At 51.7% G+C, this 14,569-nt stretch overlaps 1 protein-coding gene across 2 annotated transcripts in view; it reads right to left on the minus strand.

Moving 5' to 3' along the window:
• RASSF4 (Ras association domain family member 4) overlaps positions 1-11,522 on the minus strand; it is a 32,831-nt gene extending 21,309 nt beyond the window's left edge. The window contains exons 1-2 of one of the 2 annotated variants that reach the window (XM_049646359.1): positions 11,439-11,522; positions 1,170-1,265 (exon numbers count right to left, since the gene is read on the minus strand). In XM_049646359.1, coding sequence (XP_049502316.1) covers positions 1,170-1,231 — 62 coding nt within the window. In that variant the 5' untranslated portion in view covers positions 1,232-1,265; positions 11,439-11,522. Of the gene's footprint in view, positions 1-1,169; positions 1,266-5,762; positions 5,940-11,438 lie in introns of those variants that run through there. The other variant, XM_049646360.1, reaches the window with a different exon arrangement.
• Between the last annotated feature and the right edge of the window lie 3,047 nt (positions 11,523-14,569).

The raw sequence follows: 14,569 nt of genomic DNA on the forward strand, positions 1-14,569 counted from the left end.
ATGAAATTAATCACGTTATGGCTATTATTATGACTTTCCCCAAAACTATATTTTTTTGAGAGAGAGAGAAAGAGAGAGAGAGAGAACGAGCAAGCAGGGGAGAGAGGCAGAGAGAGAGAGAGAGAATGAGAGAATCCTAAGCAGGCTCTACCATCCCAGGACCCTGGGATCATGACCTGAGTTGAAGTCAAGAGTTAGCTGCTCAACCGACCGAGCCACCCGGGCGTACCTACTGTTATTCTCATTATAAAATTTAAACTGGGAATGTGAGAGTATGGGAAGCACTGTGAATGGGATGCTGTCTGTTTTCTCAGGTGTCTAACTGGAGGACCCAGGAAGCAGCTCAGCAAAAGCTAGGAGGCTGCCTTTTCTTCAAGGAGGCAAATAGGAGCTGCCCAAATCTAGAAAATATTTGGACCCAGCACGCAAAAAGCAAGAGAAAATGAAAACTTACGTTAGTTCAGAAATACATTTGAATAAATACTCCAAGCATTTTTTTTATGGTAAGACGGAGTAAATAAAATTGAAAATAAGCCAAGCTAAAAAATCATCATGTCAATAAAATAGGCTTTTTTCAAGAACAACTCTAAACCTATTTTGAGTTTTATTTTTTTCCCCAAACTGTTTGACACAATAAGAGTAGTAGTATTGCTCTAGCTTTTTTTTTTTTTTCAACTTTTTATTTTTTTATTTATTTTTTTATTTTTGGGACAGAGAGAGACAGAGCATGAACAGGGGAGGGGCAGAGAGAGAGGGAGACACAGAATTGGAAACAGGCTCCAGGCTCCGAGCCATCAGCCCAGAGCCTGACGCGGGGCTCGAACTCACGGACCGCGAGATCGTGACCTGGCTGAAGTTAGACGCTTAACCGACTGCGCCACCCAGGCGCCCCAAGCTTTTGAATAAATTAAATGCCATCTGTGCAGAGTCACAGCGGACATGGCCATGCTTTCCTGCTTTTGCGGGCCTGAGGGGGCAGGGGTCAAACCCTCAACCCAAAGAGATCCTTGATCTCCAGGGCGCCAGGCTTCAGAAAGAAGTGCTTCCATCACTGTCCCTGGGGCAGGCACATGGTCCTATCTATGAAAAGTGCCCAGAATCCCTCTACCCAAAGGCTGCCCATGGCAGGGAGTGACCACCAGACCCCCTCCCTGTACACAAAGGCTTACTTCAGGATGGACTTGCTGTCACTGATGGGAACATGAGAACTGGGTGGACAATCTTCCTTCATGTTCTCCTCTTGTCTGTAGCATCAGGGAGGCTACCTGCAGGGAAGAGGAGGAAGAGCATACAGACAGGTGAGCCGGAGAAGGAAGTGCTGGCCAGTGCAGTGCCCAGAGCCCTGTTGTGCAGGCCTTGTGGCTCCAGCCTCACCTCCCCCCTCCCCCCTTCCACCCCGGGGCACAGGGTGGCCATAGCTCTGAAGGATCAGGCTCAGAGGACTTAATGGGGTCCCACACCCCACACGGGGCAGCCACGTTTCCCTCGGCGGGAGACAAGGTCAGAACTGCTGAGCTAGCTGGCACCCAGTACCAGCCCAACAGCCGCCCTCCCCGAACCTCTCCATAATCCCTAGGGATCTGGATCCGTCTCCTAAACGTTTCAGACCACAGGCTCTCTTGCCTCAGCTGGGACACCCTAAATGATGGCTACTGCCTCCATCACTCCTCCAGCCCCCCAAAGCACCCTGGGCCTTTCTCCTCCATTCCCACTGAGCTCAGGCTGGTGGCCCTTTGGAACCAGCACACCTGGGCCGGCTCTCCTGGTGATGGGTTAGTCGGTACTGGGGTCACTACATGCTGGAGACCGTGTTGAGCATTTTCTATGAATTATCGTTTTTACTCCTTACAACAACGGTATAAGGTAAGTACTATCCTCATACCATTTTATGGGCGAGAAAACAGGGACAGAAGTTAAGAACTTTGCCCAAGATTCCCAGTGAATCGGTGGCAAAGTCATTGTTTGAACATAAGCATTTGGATCCTAGATCCTGGTCACTAAAACCCATCTCGCACAGTGACTTAGACTCTCCAGACTTCCTTTTCTTATCGATGCAATGGGGTAATCTCTATAAAGATTATAAGATTGCTAGTTGATTCACACATGAAACCGTGTATTCACAACCCAGAAGGCTTCACGGAGTTTCTTAAACCCTCCTGGGGAAATCCACTAGTGTTTTTTTCTATCTTGTTGGCATCTTCCGCGCAGATTTCTACTACTTTCCCTCTCCAACTTACCCTGGCTGAGAGCTTTCTCATTGAGGCCCCCCGTGTGTCAGGCAGTGAGCCACAGTACCTCTCTCTCTCCCTATCCCAGTCATGGCCCTGTCTCTACCTTTCCTCTCAAGTTGCAGCTAGGACTCTGAGGGGTTAAGTCACACTGGGAAGTGGCACAGACAGGGCACACAGCCTGTCTTTCATATCACAGAGTGGCTCCTTCCCCAAACCCCAATATCTGTTCACACAAACCTGGCTCAGTCGGGTCTTTCCCACCTCTGTGTGTGTGCAAATGTTCCTGGGGGTTCGGGGTCAGGTTCAACTGCTGCTGTGTCAATGCCCTCAAAGTGGACAGGGTGCTCCGTCCCCTTGGGCCCTGACTCCCTAGCTGAACACACTCTCCTCCCACTTGTTTGATATCACCCACAAACAACACAGGCTTGCTTTCTGTGTTGGTGTGTCAGGCCTGAATGAGCATTTGATTCTGGAAGCAGGGGAAACAGGGAGAAGGGGAATGAATTGAGGGAGGTGGGCTTCTCAGTGACCTCAGAATCATCCTAAAAATACCTCCCTTCTCCCTGGGTCTAGAGAGAAGCAAAACAGGATCTAGACAGAGGTCAGACCCTACCTCTATAGGGCACAGGGCAGGGCACTGTGGGGTTCTGGAGCGGGGGGCCTCACTGCTGGGCAATAGGATTTCAAAATCGGGTTTCAGTTCCTCAGCACCACAGTCTCCAGTGGAAAAAACTGCTCTGCAAGGCTCCCTCTCTGAGGAGTTCCTCAAACACTTCCATGCAGAGCTGGCTTCAGCCCAAGAAAAAAGTATCTGAGTTTCTCACTCAACACTGTTTCTGTGGGTCCCTGGCACCACTGTGTCTTGCTTTACACAGGCTCATTACTGGAAGGGAAGAGCTGGATTTACCCAGAAGTAACAGCAGGCGGTTTTCCCTCTGGCCTCCTCTGTAGCCAGCTTCTCTCCCACCCCTTCTCACTTCCTGCTCTCAGCTCTAGCTTCCCCGAGCTGCTCTAATCTCGCCTACTGTGCTCTCTGCTTTGTTCTCCTTTTGGGTCTTGATGGAGCTATTCTCTGTCCAGAAAACAGCCCACTGCTTGCCCTGTATTCTGCAAGCTAGCTCTGCCAGGAAACCCTTGCCAGAGTGGTCCCCTCCTCTAGTACCAGGAAAGGCTCCTCTCTAGTCTAGCACCTGTTCTGGGCTCCTGGATGTTCTGGGCCCGCAGGGCCTGACCCATTGAGTGGGGAGCTGACAGGACGATGGGGGAGTACAAGTGGGGGAGGTGGGAGGGGAGGCTGAAGCCGCAGACTTCTGCACCACGGATGATACTTTTCTGGCTCACCTCTTGTTTCCAGCCCCGAGCCCGAGCCTGACACACAGCAAAAGGCCCATAGATGTCTACTAAATTATTGGATGGATTTGAGAAGCCTCATGGGGTCCTCCAAAGTCAACTTTCCCAGAGTTGTGCATCCCCAATTGGAATAAAACACGTAAAAGTCTCCAGGGGCTAGGAAAGTGACTCAGCTGAGACACTGGTCAGTGGAGTCCATGGGGAACAGGGAGACACATTCCTTCTCTGGAGGGGCAGCTCTTCTGGCGTTTCATGAGAAGCCAGAAATCTGCATCTGTAAAGGCTGTATTTCACTGTTTGGAGTTGGACACTGTGGCGGAGACATTGCCCCTGGGATGACCTGTGATAACTCACATTCCTCCACCACCACCCCCCCCCGGGTGGCCATGTGACTAACATGTCACACGCTACACATAAGAGGTGTTGTGTGTGTCACTCTCAGACTAGTGCACTCAAGCCAGCCTGTGACCCCGTTCTTTGCCGTGGTGATCCAGAAAGCCACATGTCCCGATTGGTGCAGCTTCCAGATGGTCAGCCTAGGTCCCAGAGCGCCTCTGCGGACTAGAGCTCTCTGCCAACCCACGGCGGATATGGACTGGGAAAGGGATTTAAATAAATCTAAGCTGCTGGTGTCTCAGGGATCTGTTACTGCAGCATAATCTACACTATCCTAAGGCCGTAAATTATTCAATTAAAACTATATAGTTAAAAATAAAATGTAGCTAGACAAAACATACTCGCAATACAGATGCCTTTAGCGGGGCTCTGGCGTGTGACTTCTGATTCATGACAGGACCCAGTTTACAATACTTTGATTCTCCTACAGCATGTGGGGACTATGCTGATTTTGCTCTATTTAGGAGGAATACTTATAAGTGAAATCTCTGTAAGTCAAGCAGTGATCAGTTACAGCTCTGGGCCAGGGGCTGCTAAAGACCCTCATGGCTCTAGCTTCCTGCCTTTTCCTCTCTGAGCCTTCATTTTCCCATCTGTACAATGGGGATATTGATCTCCAGCAGGTTAGACGTTTTCTTAACTATAGAAGACTTTTTTTTTTTATTTTAATTTTTTTTATGATAATGTCAAGTTTAATCTGCCAAATATACAAGTGGGGCTTGTGGAGCATGTTCTCCCTGGGTGCCGCACAGGAAACAGAGGTTTCTTGAAATGATCAACGGGCAAGGTTAAGAATGGGCCCTGGTTCTAGCCAGAAGGGTGGGTATGGGGCGGGGAAGGTCAGAGGGGACTGGCTGGGGAGGAGCCGTGACCCTCAGGAACCCAGGGCCACAGGCTCCTGGACAACAGCCCCTCTGAGTGAGCACCCAGGCAACACAGACCAGGGCTGGTTGTCAGCAGCCATCCCTCCGCGCAACCAGCCCCTACTGTGCCATCTACTGGACAAACGGAAGCTCTTTGTACCCCACCTCCCAGGCTTCCCCAACAAGAGTTCTGAATTCTTAAAACGGCAAAAACATTCAAATGGTTACGTATGAAATGCTGTCCTGCATCTTTCTGTCTCGAAGATGGCAGCTGCCCCTTCCCACCCCACCATGCCCCACCCCGCAATGTTTTTTTTTTTTAATTCTATTTATTTTTTATAGAGAGACAGCACAAGTGGGGGAGGGGCAGAGAGAGACGGAAATACAGAATCCGAAGCAGGCTCCAGGCTCTGAGCAGTCAGCACAGAGCCCGACGCGGGGCTCGAATCCACAAACGGCGAGATCATGACCTGAGATGAAGTCGGACCCTTAACCAACTGAGCCACCCAGGCGCCCCTCCCCCAAACGCTTTCTAGGCCAAGATGAAATGGAAGCCTGGTTCCACTGAACTTGGTTCACATCGAATATTTATGCAAATCAGATTAAAAGGGGCTGCTCGGGTTGACAGTGAGGTGGGTGGCCGGGACCCCCCATCCAGGGCTTTGCCTAGGGCTCTGTATAATATTATTTGCAAAGCACGGTACAAAGTAACACATGAAACCTTCCAAGCACTGGCTTTCGGGAGAACTTTGCCCTCCAGAATCTGCTTTTTAAAAGGACATGACCAACAGGCTGAGTGGCTCTAGCCGGAGTCAGGTGGCATCAGCTGGGGGATGGGGTCAGGAAGAAAGTGGAGAAGGGTCCTGGATTATAGGTGGTCAAGTGAAGAAGGAAGGGGGAAGGCAGCCCATAAAGTAAATACCTTAGCTCGGCAGGAATGGAGAATGGGGTTGTACACTGTCCCAGGGGAGGGCAGGAAATCAGTGAGCAAGGCTGGAGGTAGGCAATAAAGGGCCCACTTCAACAAAGGGGGTCTCTTCCAACTTGCTGGGCTGGGTCTGAGCCTTATGTGGTGGGAACCTTGGCCCCTAGAAAAACAGTATCTTCTTTGAGAGAATGACGGACTTCTGATATGCATCATCTGTCTGTCTGATTCTCACATGTCCACCCTTCCACCCGGAGGAGACAATGTCTCCACCTCCTTGAGTTCCAGACCTGAGCTTGCGGTCACTCATAAGATCTCCATTCCAAATCTGAACACTGTGCCTTTGTGCCTCCTTTACCAGACTGAATGCTGAGATGATTTTCATTCATTTTGATAATCCCAGTGTCTTGTAGAGCTCTAAAGTGAGGTGTACATGCACCTTAGAGGTGCCCTAGAGATAAGTGCCGAATGAGAGAGTTGCAAGGGAGGGAGAGAGAGAAGAGAGCAACAGGAAGAAAGCAAACAGAGATCCCTCTCTGTTTGGAACATGTACCTGAAACTGCCCCTTTTTAAATATTCACTCTCTTCGTGCACTGGACACGGCCTTAGCGAATCTCTTAGTGGAGTGCTTTTCAACCTTTAATAAAAAGCACAATCTCATATTTACAGGCAGAAGTCCAATGCACAAATGGATTATAGCAAAGCTACTTTGTGGGGTGCCTAGGTGGCTCAGTTGGTTAAGCATCCAACTTGGGTTCAGCTCATGATCTCGTGGTTCATGAGTTCAAGCCCCGCATCAGGCTCTCTGCTGTGAGCACAGAGCCTGCTTTGGATCCTCTGTCCCCCTTTCTCTCTCTGCCCCTCTCCTGTTCTCACTCTTAAAAATAAATACACATTTAAAATTTTTAAAAATAAAAATCTTAAAAAAAAAAAAAAAAAAAGCAAGGTTACTTTGGTTGAAGCTGGAGCGGGGGAGAGGACCGGCTGGGGCTGGCCTGCCACCCTGGCACAGTCCAAAAACCAGAGTGACAGATGCAGCTGGGCAGGCCAACCCTCTGGCCCTGGGATCCAGCCCTCTTTGTCCTGGCCTCTACCCCTCCCCCAGGGCCCCAGGGCACACAGCTCAGGTCTCCGGGTTTTCTTCCCCAGGCCAGACTAGGCTCTGTTCCCAACCAGAGACTCATACAGCAGCCAGGGCTCCTTGTTCCCCAGAGAAGGGCCCCCGGGGCGACCTGCCAGCCATGGTTACCTACCTGTCCCCAGTGAACAAGCAGTGAACTGTTTTTGCTTTCCACTTCAGTGACTGCTCCGTCAGCCATACAGAGGGGCTGCTGAGGACAGCAGGCACCACAGCCTGCCCTTGCTATTGTCTCTGGCCTTTGGTTTGGGACAAAGGACACTGAAGCCTTTACAACTGCTAGGCTTGGCCCATCTCTCCCTTGTTTGTGGTCATGGAGCCGGTTATCACAGAAGGCAGCTTTGTGGCCCTTCGGGTCACCATGACAGCCCGATTCCTACTGGCCAGGGCCGAAGGGGAAAGAAAGGCTAAGAGAGTGGGGTTTCCAAGAAGCCAACTGAGTACATTTGAAAGCCTTTTCTTTCACGACTCCGCGCTGCCTACTTTTCCCTCTTACAATGCCCTCTCTTTTCCTGAAATGATGGCAAAAATAGATGGTCATTGTCCTCACTTGGCAAAATGGTCAATGCGTCACTATCCAAATTAAAATGCTCCGGGGATGTCTGTGAGATCTGGGGGCTTGGTAACCTCTGTTCTAACGCTTCATCAAGTTATGATTATTCTCTTATTTAGGCATGATTACAATCCAATGTGTAAATAAAGCGACGCGGGAAGCAAAAGAAAGGAGGACAGAGGTGTGGGGCCCAGGATGCTCCTGCCAGAAGGAGGCAGGCTCCGAGAGAGGGGGCAGGTGCAGGGACACTGCCTCGCATTCCTGGGAAGTCGATGTACTCCGCTCAGTAGCCCATGACCAGCCAGGGGCAGCAGGGGGCACTGGAAAGAAGGGGCCTTAAAGGGCCCCCCTCCAACCCCCCAGCACCTGTCAGCCAGCAAATGGCGGAGCTTGGCCATGAAGGAAGCTGCAGTGCCTGCTGGTACCAGCTGCCTCCGAGAGGACGTCTGGCCACACACGGGCTGCCCCTCAGCGACACATTTTTGCTGAGAAAGCCAGTTGTTGGGATGCAGACAGCAGACAGCGACTCAGCAGCTGCTGCCCCCCCGCCCCTCCACACTGCTGTCCTTACCCTCCCCTCCATATCCATGGCTGTCCACACCCCTCCCTCTGCCGCCATCTGCCCGCTGGCTCAGCCACAGCCCTCCTTGCCTCAGCACGGTAGCTGGGAAGGAGGTCCCAGGAGGACACTGTGCACACTCCGGATGGTGGTGATGGTGGCTGAGAGAGGGCAGGAGAGGTGGCCGCAGAGACAGCAGCCACTCCACTCACTGCCTTCTCCTGGGCTGACTCACGGACCCCAACTCGCCTTTACTGCATCCTCCCGCCTCCTGGGCTCCCACCAACAGGTCTCCCTGAGCCCATTCTGGCACCTGGGTCTCCCTGACACCATCGCCCTTCCTCTGAAGAGCCTGGCCCTCTGTCCACACGTAGGCTGGCCTTCCTTACGGCTTCTCACCCGAGCGCACAGGCAGTGCTCACCCAGCCCCCTGTGGCAGGATTTTGGGCTTCTGCTCTTGCTCTCAAGGCACGGCAGCTTGAGGCAAGAAAGCCATTTCCGACCCTCCTGCTCGCTCTCTCACACACACTTGGCCATGTGGGACCCTTCCTTGCCTATGGAAGCAGGAATCCCCTCAGCCATGCTTTTTGGGCCAGACAGGTGCTCAGAATGACCAACAGCCTGAGTGTCTGGGGCCAGAGGTGCAGGGGGCGGGGGGGGGGGGGCAAGCCCTCCAAGGGTTCAGTGCCAGCTGCTGTTGGGCCACACCGGGTGCCCTCTGTGGCTTCCCCCACCCCTGCTATCTACTGCACCAGGCCTGTGTGCCAAGGGCAGTTGCTGGAGGTGGTTTCTTGTGACACATAGTGGGGCTCAGAATCTTCTGGGCCATAGAGCCCTTTGGAATCTCTTGAAATAACACACACTCCCCAGAAAAATGCACATGTGTGCGTGAGTGTGCAAGTGTGTGCACCAAATTTGCATACTACCGCAGGGGCCTTGGGAAGTCCCTATTCATGTGCCCCTGGATTCCCAGAGCCCAGGTTAAGAACTCTGCTGAAATGTGTCACAGCGAGAGGGAGGAGGCAAAGGGGCATCCCAGACAGAAGTCTGGGTGTGGGTTTCGCTGCAGCATCAATGTGGCATGTGACGTCACCACGTTGTGCCAGCCCTTGGGCCTCAGTTTAAGCAGGATTGTACCGGCAGCTGATCTAGAGCGTCTTCAGGGCTCTTCCCAGCTCTGCAGCTATGGGGCTGCATGGCCTCCCTGCTCCCATCCCCCAAAGTCAGGCAGGGCAAGGGGAAGGGGTTCCAAATCTCTCCCTCAGCAGTGCCTCCTGGGGAAGGAGGTCAGACAGCCAGAAAAGAAAACCGAGCAAACTCTAAGTTCCCCTTTCACTAGAGCAGAAGCTCTGGGAAGTGTAGCCGCTTTCTATTTGGTTTTAATTTACTTGAAAACAATTCCAAAACACTTCCTTCACTGTACTCTGTGACCAGATACAACCCAACCTTTACAAGGATCCGGGTTTCAAGCTCTGCTCTGTGATTCTTCAGCTGTGTGACCTTAGGCCAAGTCCCATTCCCTCTCTCAGCCTCAGGTCCCTCATTAGTTGAATCACTGACTGCTATAAGATGGGCCTCACAGCAGGCTCACCCATAATAAACTGAAGCTCTCATGATAGGGCATAACGGGGTGTGCTCTGGAGATGGGGACAAGGGACTCAAAGAGGGTGGCAGTCCTCCCCTGGAGTGGCTGTGAGCAAGGACATATGGCTGAGTTTGCTCTCAAAACCAGGGCCCAGGTCCCCAGAGGCCCAGTCCAGAGTGCCTTCCGGTAGACCTCCTGGTCAGGGTCTCCCCGCGAGGCTTCGCACTTACAGGATCTGAACTGAGACATGCTGAGTTCTGTTCATGTCCTTTGTTCTCTGTCATTGTCCAGGTGACCTTGACCCAGGGGGACCCTGGACCTTCACTCTGTTCTCGACCTCCAGGCCGCCCACCGGAGTCTCAAGGTGGAAATATGGCCTCCCTTCCCACTTTCACAGGGGCTGTTTAATCAGTAGCGTCCACCTCATTTTCGCTGTCAAGTCGAACCGCCAGCACTACACACAGAGAATGATGACAAGAACTGCTGAAAATACACTTCACCACCGACAGAGAGCTGAACCACACCCCATTACAACTTCCAGCCAGAAATGTTTCGACTTAAGTTTAATGCGGTCCATCTTCTCTGCTCACCCTTCCCCTTCTCTCCCCCCCTTTCTCTCCTCTCCCTCAGTCTCTCCTTCCTCCCTTCTTCCCTTTCACACCTCTCACCCTGGTGGTAGCAGCTCAGGGATTATACTGGGGAGCAGAAGGCAAGCAGACCTGCATTAACCTGTCAGTTCTACCAATTCACTGCGGGTATCTTTTTTTTAAATCGTGACTACTGGCAACAAATCTTGACTGTACCCTGAGCAGTTAAACTATAGAGAAGCTAGGAAGGGTTTCTTCTGCCTTCCTAAGTGCAAGTGTGAGGCTTTGGAGTCTAACCTGCCTGGGTTCAAATTCCAGAATCCTAGCCCCACTTGCTGGGACTTTATTTACTTTGCTTATGAAGTGAGTTTACTAAAGCTTTCCTTACAGTGTTTTAAGAAAGCACTGACCAGCACTAACCCTGCACTGATCCTGGTGTGGGAGGAGGCTCTCCCTCCCACAGGGCTGTGTCCCATTGTAAAAACACTGAAGCATCTCTCCGGGATTAGAAGTGCCTGATTGAGTGTCAGGAGCTGGGGCGGCGAGGGGTGGGGCGTGGGGGTTGGAATAGGATGGTGGGCAGCGTGAGCTCTGAAGTCAGCTGCTGAAATGAATGAGACCTGGCCCAACAAAGTCTGAGTTCAAATCCTGTCTCAACCACTGACTCATCTGGGTGAAAATGGACAGTTCCATAACTCTCCATGCCTCAGTTTTCTCATCTGAAAATGGGGAAAATGAAAGTATCAGGGCTGTGAGAAGTAGGTGCCATATTGTGCTAATGACCTTTGCACAGGTCTGGGAACAAGGCAAATCCTCTGTAAATGGCGTGGTGAGGCAAGCCCCTCCTTCTGCTATTATCTCGGCGCCGGTTTTCCATCTGTGAAATCCGAGAGTTGTGCCAGAGCCTCTTGGAGCCTCTCCCCACAACTAAGATCAATGCTTCTAGGATATTGCCTAAGATGAGAGGCAAACTGGGCAAAGGTGTAGCCTGCGGCCGCTCTCACCCATCGTGCTCAGGTTTGAGCCCCTGAGGTGCCTTCCCTCTGGAGAAGGTGGCTGGCGCAGTGCCCACCCTCAGCAATGGCCGGGGCTGCGCCAGGCTGGCAGGGGGAGGGAACTCTGCACGCGGCAGCCAAGGGGCACCGGTGCCCAGGCTTCAGAGCCCATGGTTGGGGGCGGTCTTGGGCTCGGGGACGGGGGTGACGGTGCTCCGTGGATGCCCCCAAACTCTCCTGCCTCTGCATCACTCACCGTCCGCTCATCGCGCCGTCCAGAAGCCGCTGCCAGTGCTGTGCCCTCGCCGGCACTCGAGCTGTGTAGGCAGCGCTTACTGCCCCAGTTCCCTGGGGCTTAGCGCGTAGGGCCCGCCCCTCCCCCGCCCCTCGCCCGGCGCCGGCCAATGGCCCGCTCCATGTGTCCCTCTGCGCCCCGCCCCTCCCCGCCTCTCCCCGCCTCTCCCCGCCTCTCCCCGCCTCTCGCCTCGCGCAGGCCAATGGCGCCGCCGCGTCCGTCCCGCCCCGCCCCGGGCACACAGGGGAGGGTGGGCTTCGGGCGGTGCCGGAGAGGCAGCGAAGAAGGTTCGGGGACTCTGGCCGGAGAGGTGGTCCCGCGTCACGACGAGGGCGCCCGGAGACGCTTGGAGGAAGCAGTCCCGACTCTGCCGGGAGGGTCCGGTGCGTGGGCGGAGTCTGGGACCCTTGGGTGATCGGGACCCTTGGGTTTCCAACAAAGGCCACTTCGTGGGTACCAAAATTACTAGTGTGCACTGGGGAGGATGTTATCAGTTAAAGCCAGGCCGTTGTCATCTTTTTCGCTCAAGGGGCACCTGTGTGTGGTCCTACTGTTTGGTGTGGCCTCTTAGAACTCATTCTGAGTTTAAGAAATGCGATCCGATGGTAAAGAGGAGGTAAACTTCTCGGGGCCCCTGGGTGGCTCAGCCAATTAATCGTCCACTCTTGATTTCCGCTCAGGTCCTGTTCTCATGGCTCCTGTGATGGAGGCCTGCGTTGGGCTCTGTGCTGACGTTGGGGAGCCTGCTTGGGATTCTCTGTCTTTTTTTTGCCACTCCCCTGCTGGTGTGTGCCTGTGTGCTCTCTCTCTCTCTCTCTCTGTCTCTCTCTCTCTCAAAATAAAAATAAACTTAAAAAAAAAAAAAGGAGATAAACTTCTCTCCCAATCACCGCCTACCGGATGGGGATTTGCTCGCACAGAGGCAGAGGGGACAAAAGCACACAGGCCTTTTAGAGAACTCATTGTTTCTGGGGTATGGAGGGGGTGGGGGTGGGGTGGGGAAGAGGCTGATGGAAGCATTCGCAGTTTCTGTTTCATATCACCATCCCTAGTCCTGACCTCCAGACCTCTTCTCTTGAACTCTCAACACGAATCATTTTAGTGTCATTCAATCTGTGGTTCCTAACTTTGTAGAAACAGATGTCCATTTTAGAACCTGATACGTACCTTCTAGAAAAATGCGGGTATATTCAGCCTGGGATTTGAATTTATGGGCCCTTTGGACCCCTCTTGAGAGGGGCTGTGTTAATTATTGCTGCTGGATTTGGGGTCAAGAGATCGGCTCTGCTGTCTATTTCCTGCATGAGCTTGACATGTTGCAACTGCTCAGGGCCTCAATTTCCCCACTTGCAAAAATGAGGGGGCTAAAGGTGACCAGAAATACTTCACCTTTGCCCTTACGTGAGTTCATGGAGAATGGCCCATCCTCTGCCAGCTTAGGGCCTGTGGTCAGGGACTTCCACTCCTGCATAGCCAAAAGTTCTGGTCATCAAAGCTAAGGCCAGTAACTGGTGCTTCTGAAAAATTTTCAAAAACTGTGAGCAACAAGTGCCCATCAACTGAGGAATGGATTAAGAAGATGTGGTACACACACACACACACACACACACACACACCACACCACGCAGTGGAATACTACTTGACGATGAAACAGAATAACATCTTGTTATTTGCAATATCGTGGATGGAACTGGAGGGTATTATGCTAAGTGAAATAGGTCAGTCAGAGAAAGACAGATACCATAGGATTTCACTGATATGGGGGATTTGAGAAATTTAACAGATGAACATAGGGTAAGGGAAGGAAAAATATAATAAAAATAGAGAGGGAAGCAAACCATAAGAGACTCTTAAATACAGAGAACAAACTGAGGGCTGATGGGGGTGGGGTGGGGACATAGGGGGATGAGCTGAATGGGTGATGAGCATTAAGGAGGGCACTTGGGATGAGCACTGGGTGTCATACGTAACAGACGAATCATTGGGTTCTACTACTGAAACCAAGACCACACAGTATGATAGCTAACTTGGAAAACAATTATGTAACAAAACAGACAAAAACAGTGGGCAAAATTCAACATAGCCCTTAACCTCTGAGTATTCATCCTGTGCCCAATAGGATAAGTAAGCACAGCACCAGGGTAACATGCAATTTCCCTGGGACTTTCCAGCCCTTGAGAATGAATCATTCCCTCTTATCTGGCTGATTCTGTGTCCAGGGCCAGGACCGGTCTGGAAAGATGATTGCATTTGAGGAAGCAACCTGATGTGTCTTGCATTCCCACTGTGTGTCAGGCACTGTGCTAGTGCTACACATCGGGGACACCACACAATCCCCTCGACACCCCCTGGGGAATAGGTGTTTCCACCTGGATTTTACATGGAAGACAAGTGTCCGTCATCAGGGTCCTCAGTTCCTTCAGAAGGATGATCACCTTTTCCTTTCACTCAGTATTCAATGAAACTGTATTTGGTCTCCAGCTCACTTATGGTGGGTGTTGTGGCTATTGTTAGTTGCCAATCCATTATCCATTCTCTTCTTTGGAGAAAAGAGAGGAAGGAAGTAAAGGAATGGAAAAGGAAGTAAGTTGAGAGAGAGAGAGGGAGAGCCAGGAACTTGTTTGGAGCAGAGCTGTGCCAGTCCCTAGCGACAGATTGTGACCACTGCATTTTTCATAAGGCACCTGCACCATCCCCACAGTGGGTGATGAGATTAAGTGAGTAGATGATGTGACTCATATTTAAAACACTGGAAGATAAAATATCAGTTTATAGCACACAATGTAAATGTAAGTTGCCTCTTACGAAACTTTTGTTTGCAATATTTCAGTTACGTGCATTAGGCTATGATATGACATGTTTCTCACTGTGGGTTATGGTCAAAAAAGCTTGAAAGTGATTAAGTCAATCTTGACGGTCCTTTCCGTGGCTTTCCCAACTTCCTTTGAAGCTACAAGGGCCATATGACCTACTTCTGGGCAAAGAGACAGGGAAAAGCATTCCAGGGGTGGGGGTGAAGTCAACTTTTGCTTTCCTAGGAGAAGGAACAAATACCTCTTTCACCTGCCTTTCTATCTCAGATGTGGATAGAA

Source organism: Panthera uncia, chromosome D2, assembly GCF_023721935.1.
Source record: "Panthera uncia isolate 11264 chromosome D2, Puncia_PCG_1.0, whole genome shotgun sequence".
Taxonomy (NCBI): domain Eukaryota; kingdom Metazoa; phylum Chordata; class Mammalia; order Carnivora; family Felidae; genus Panthera; species Panthera uncia.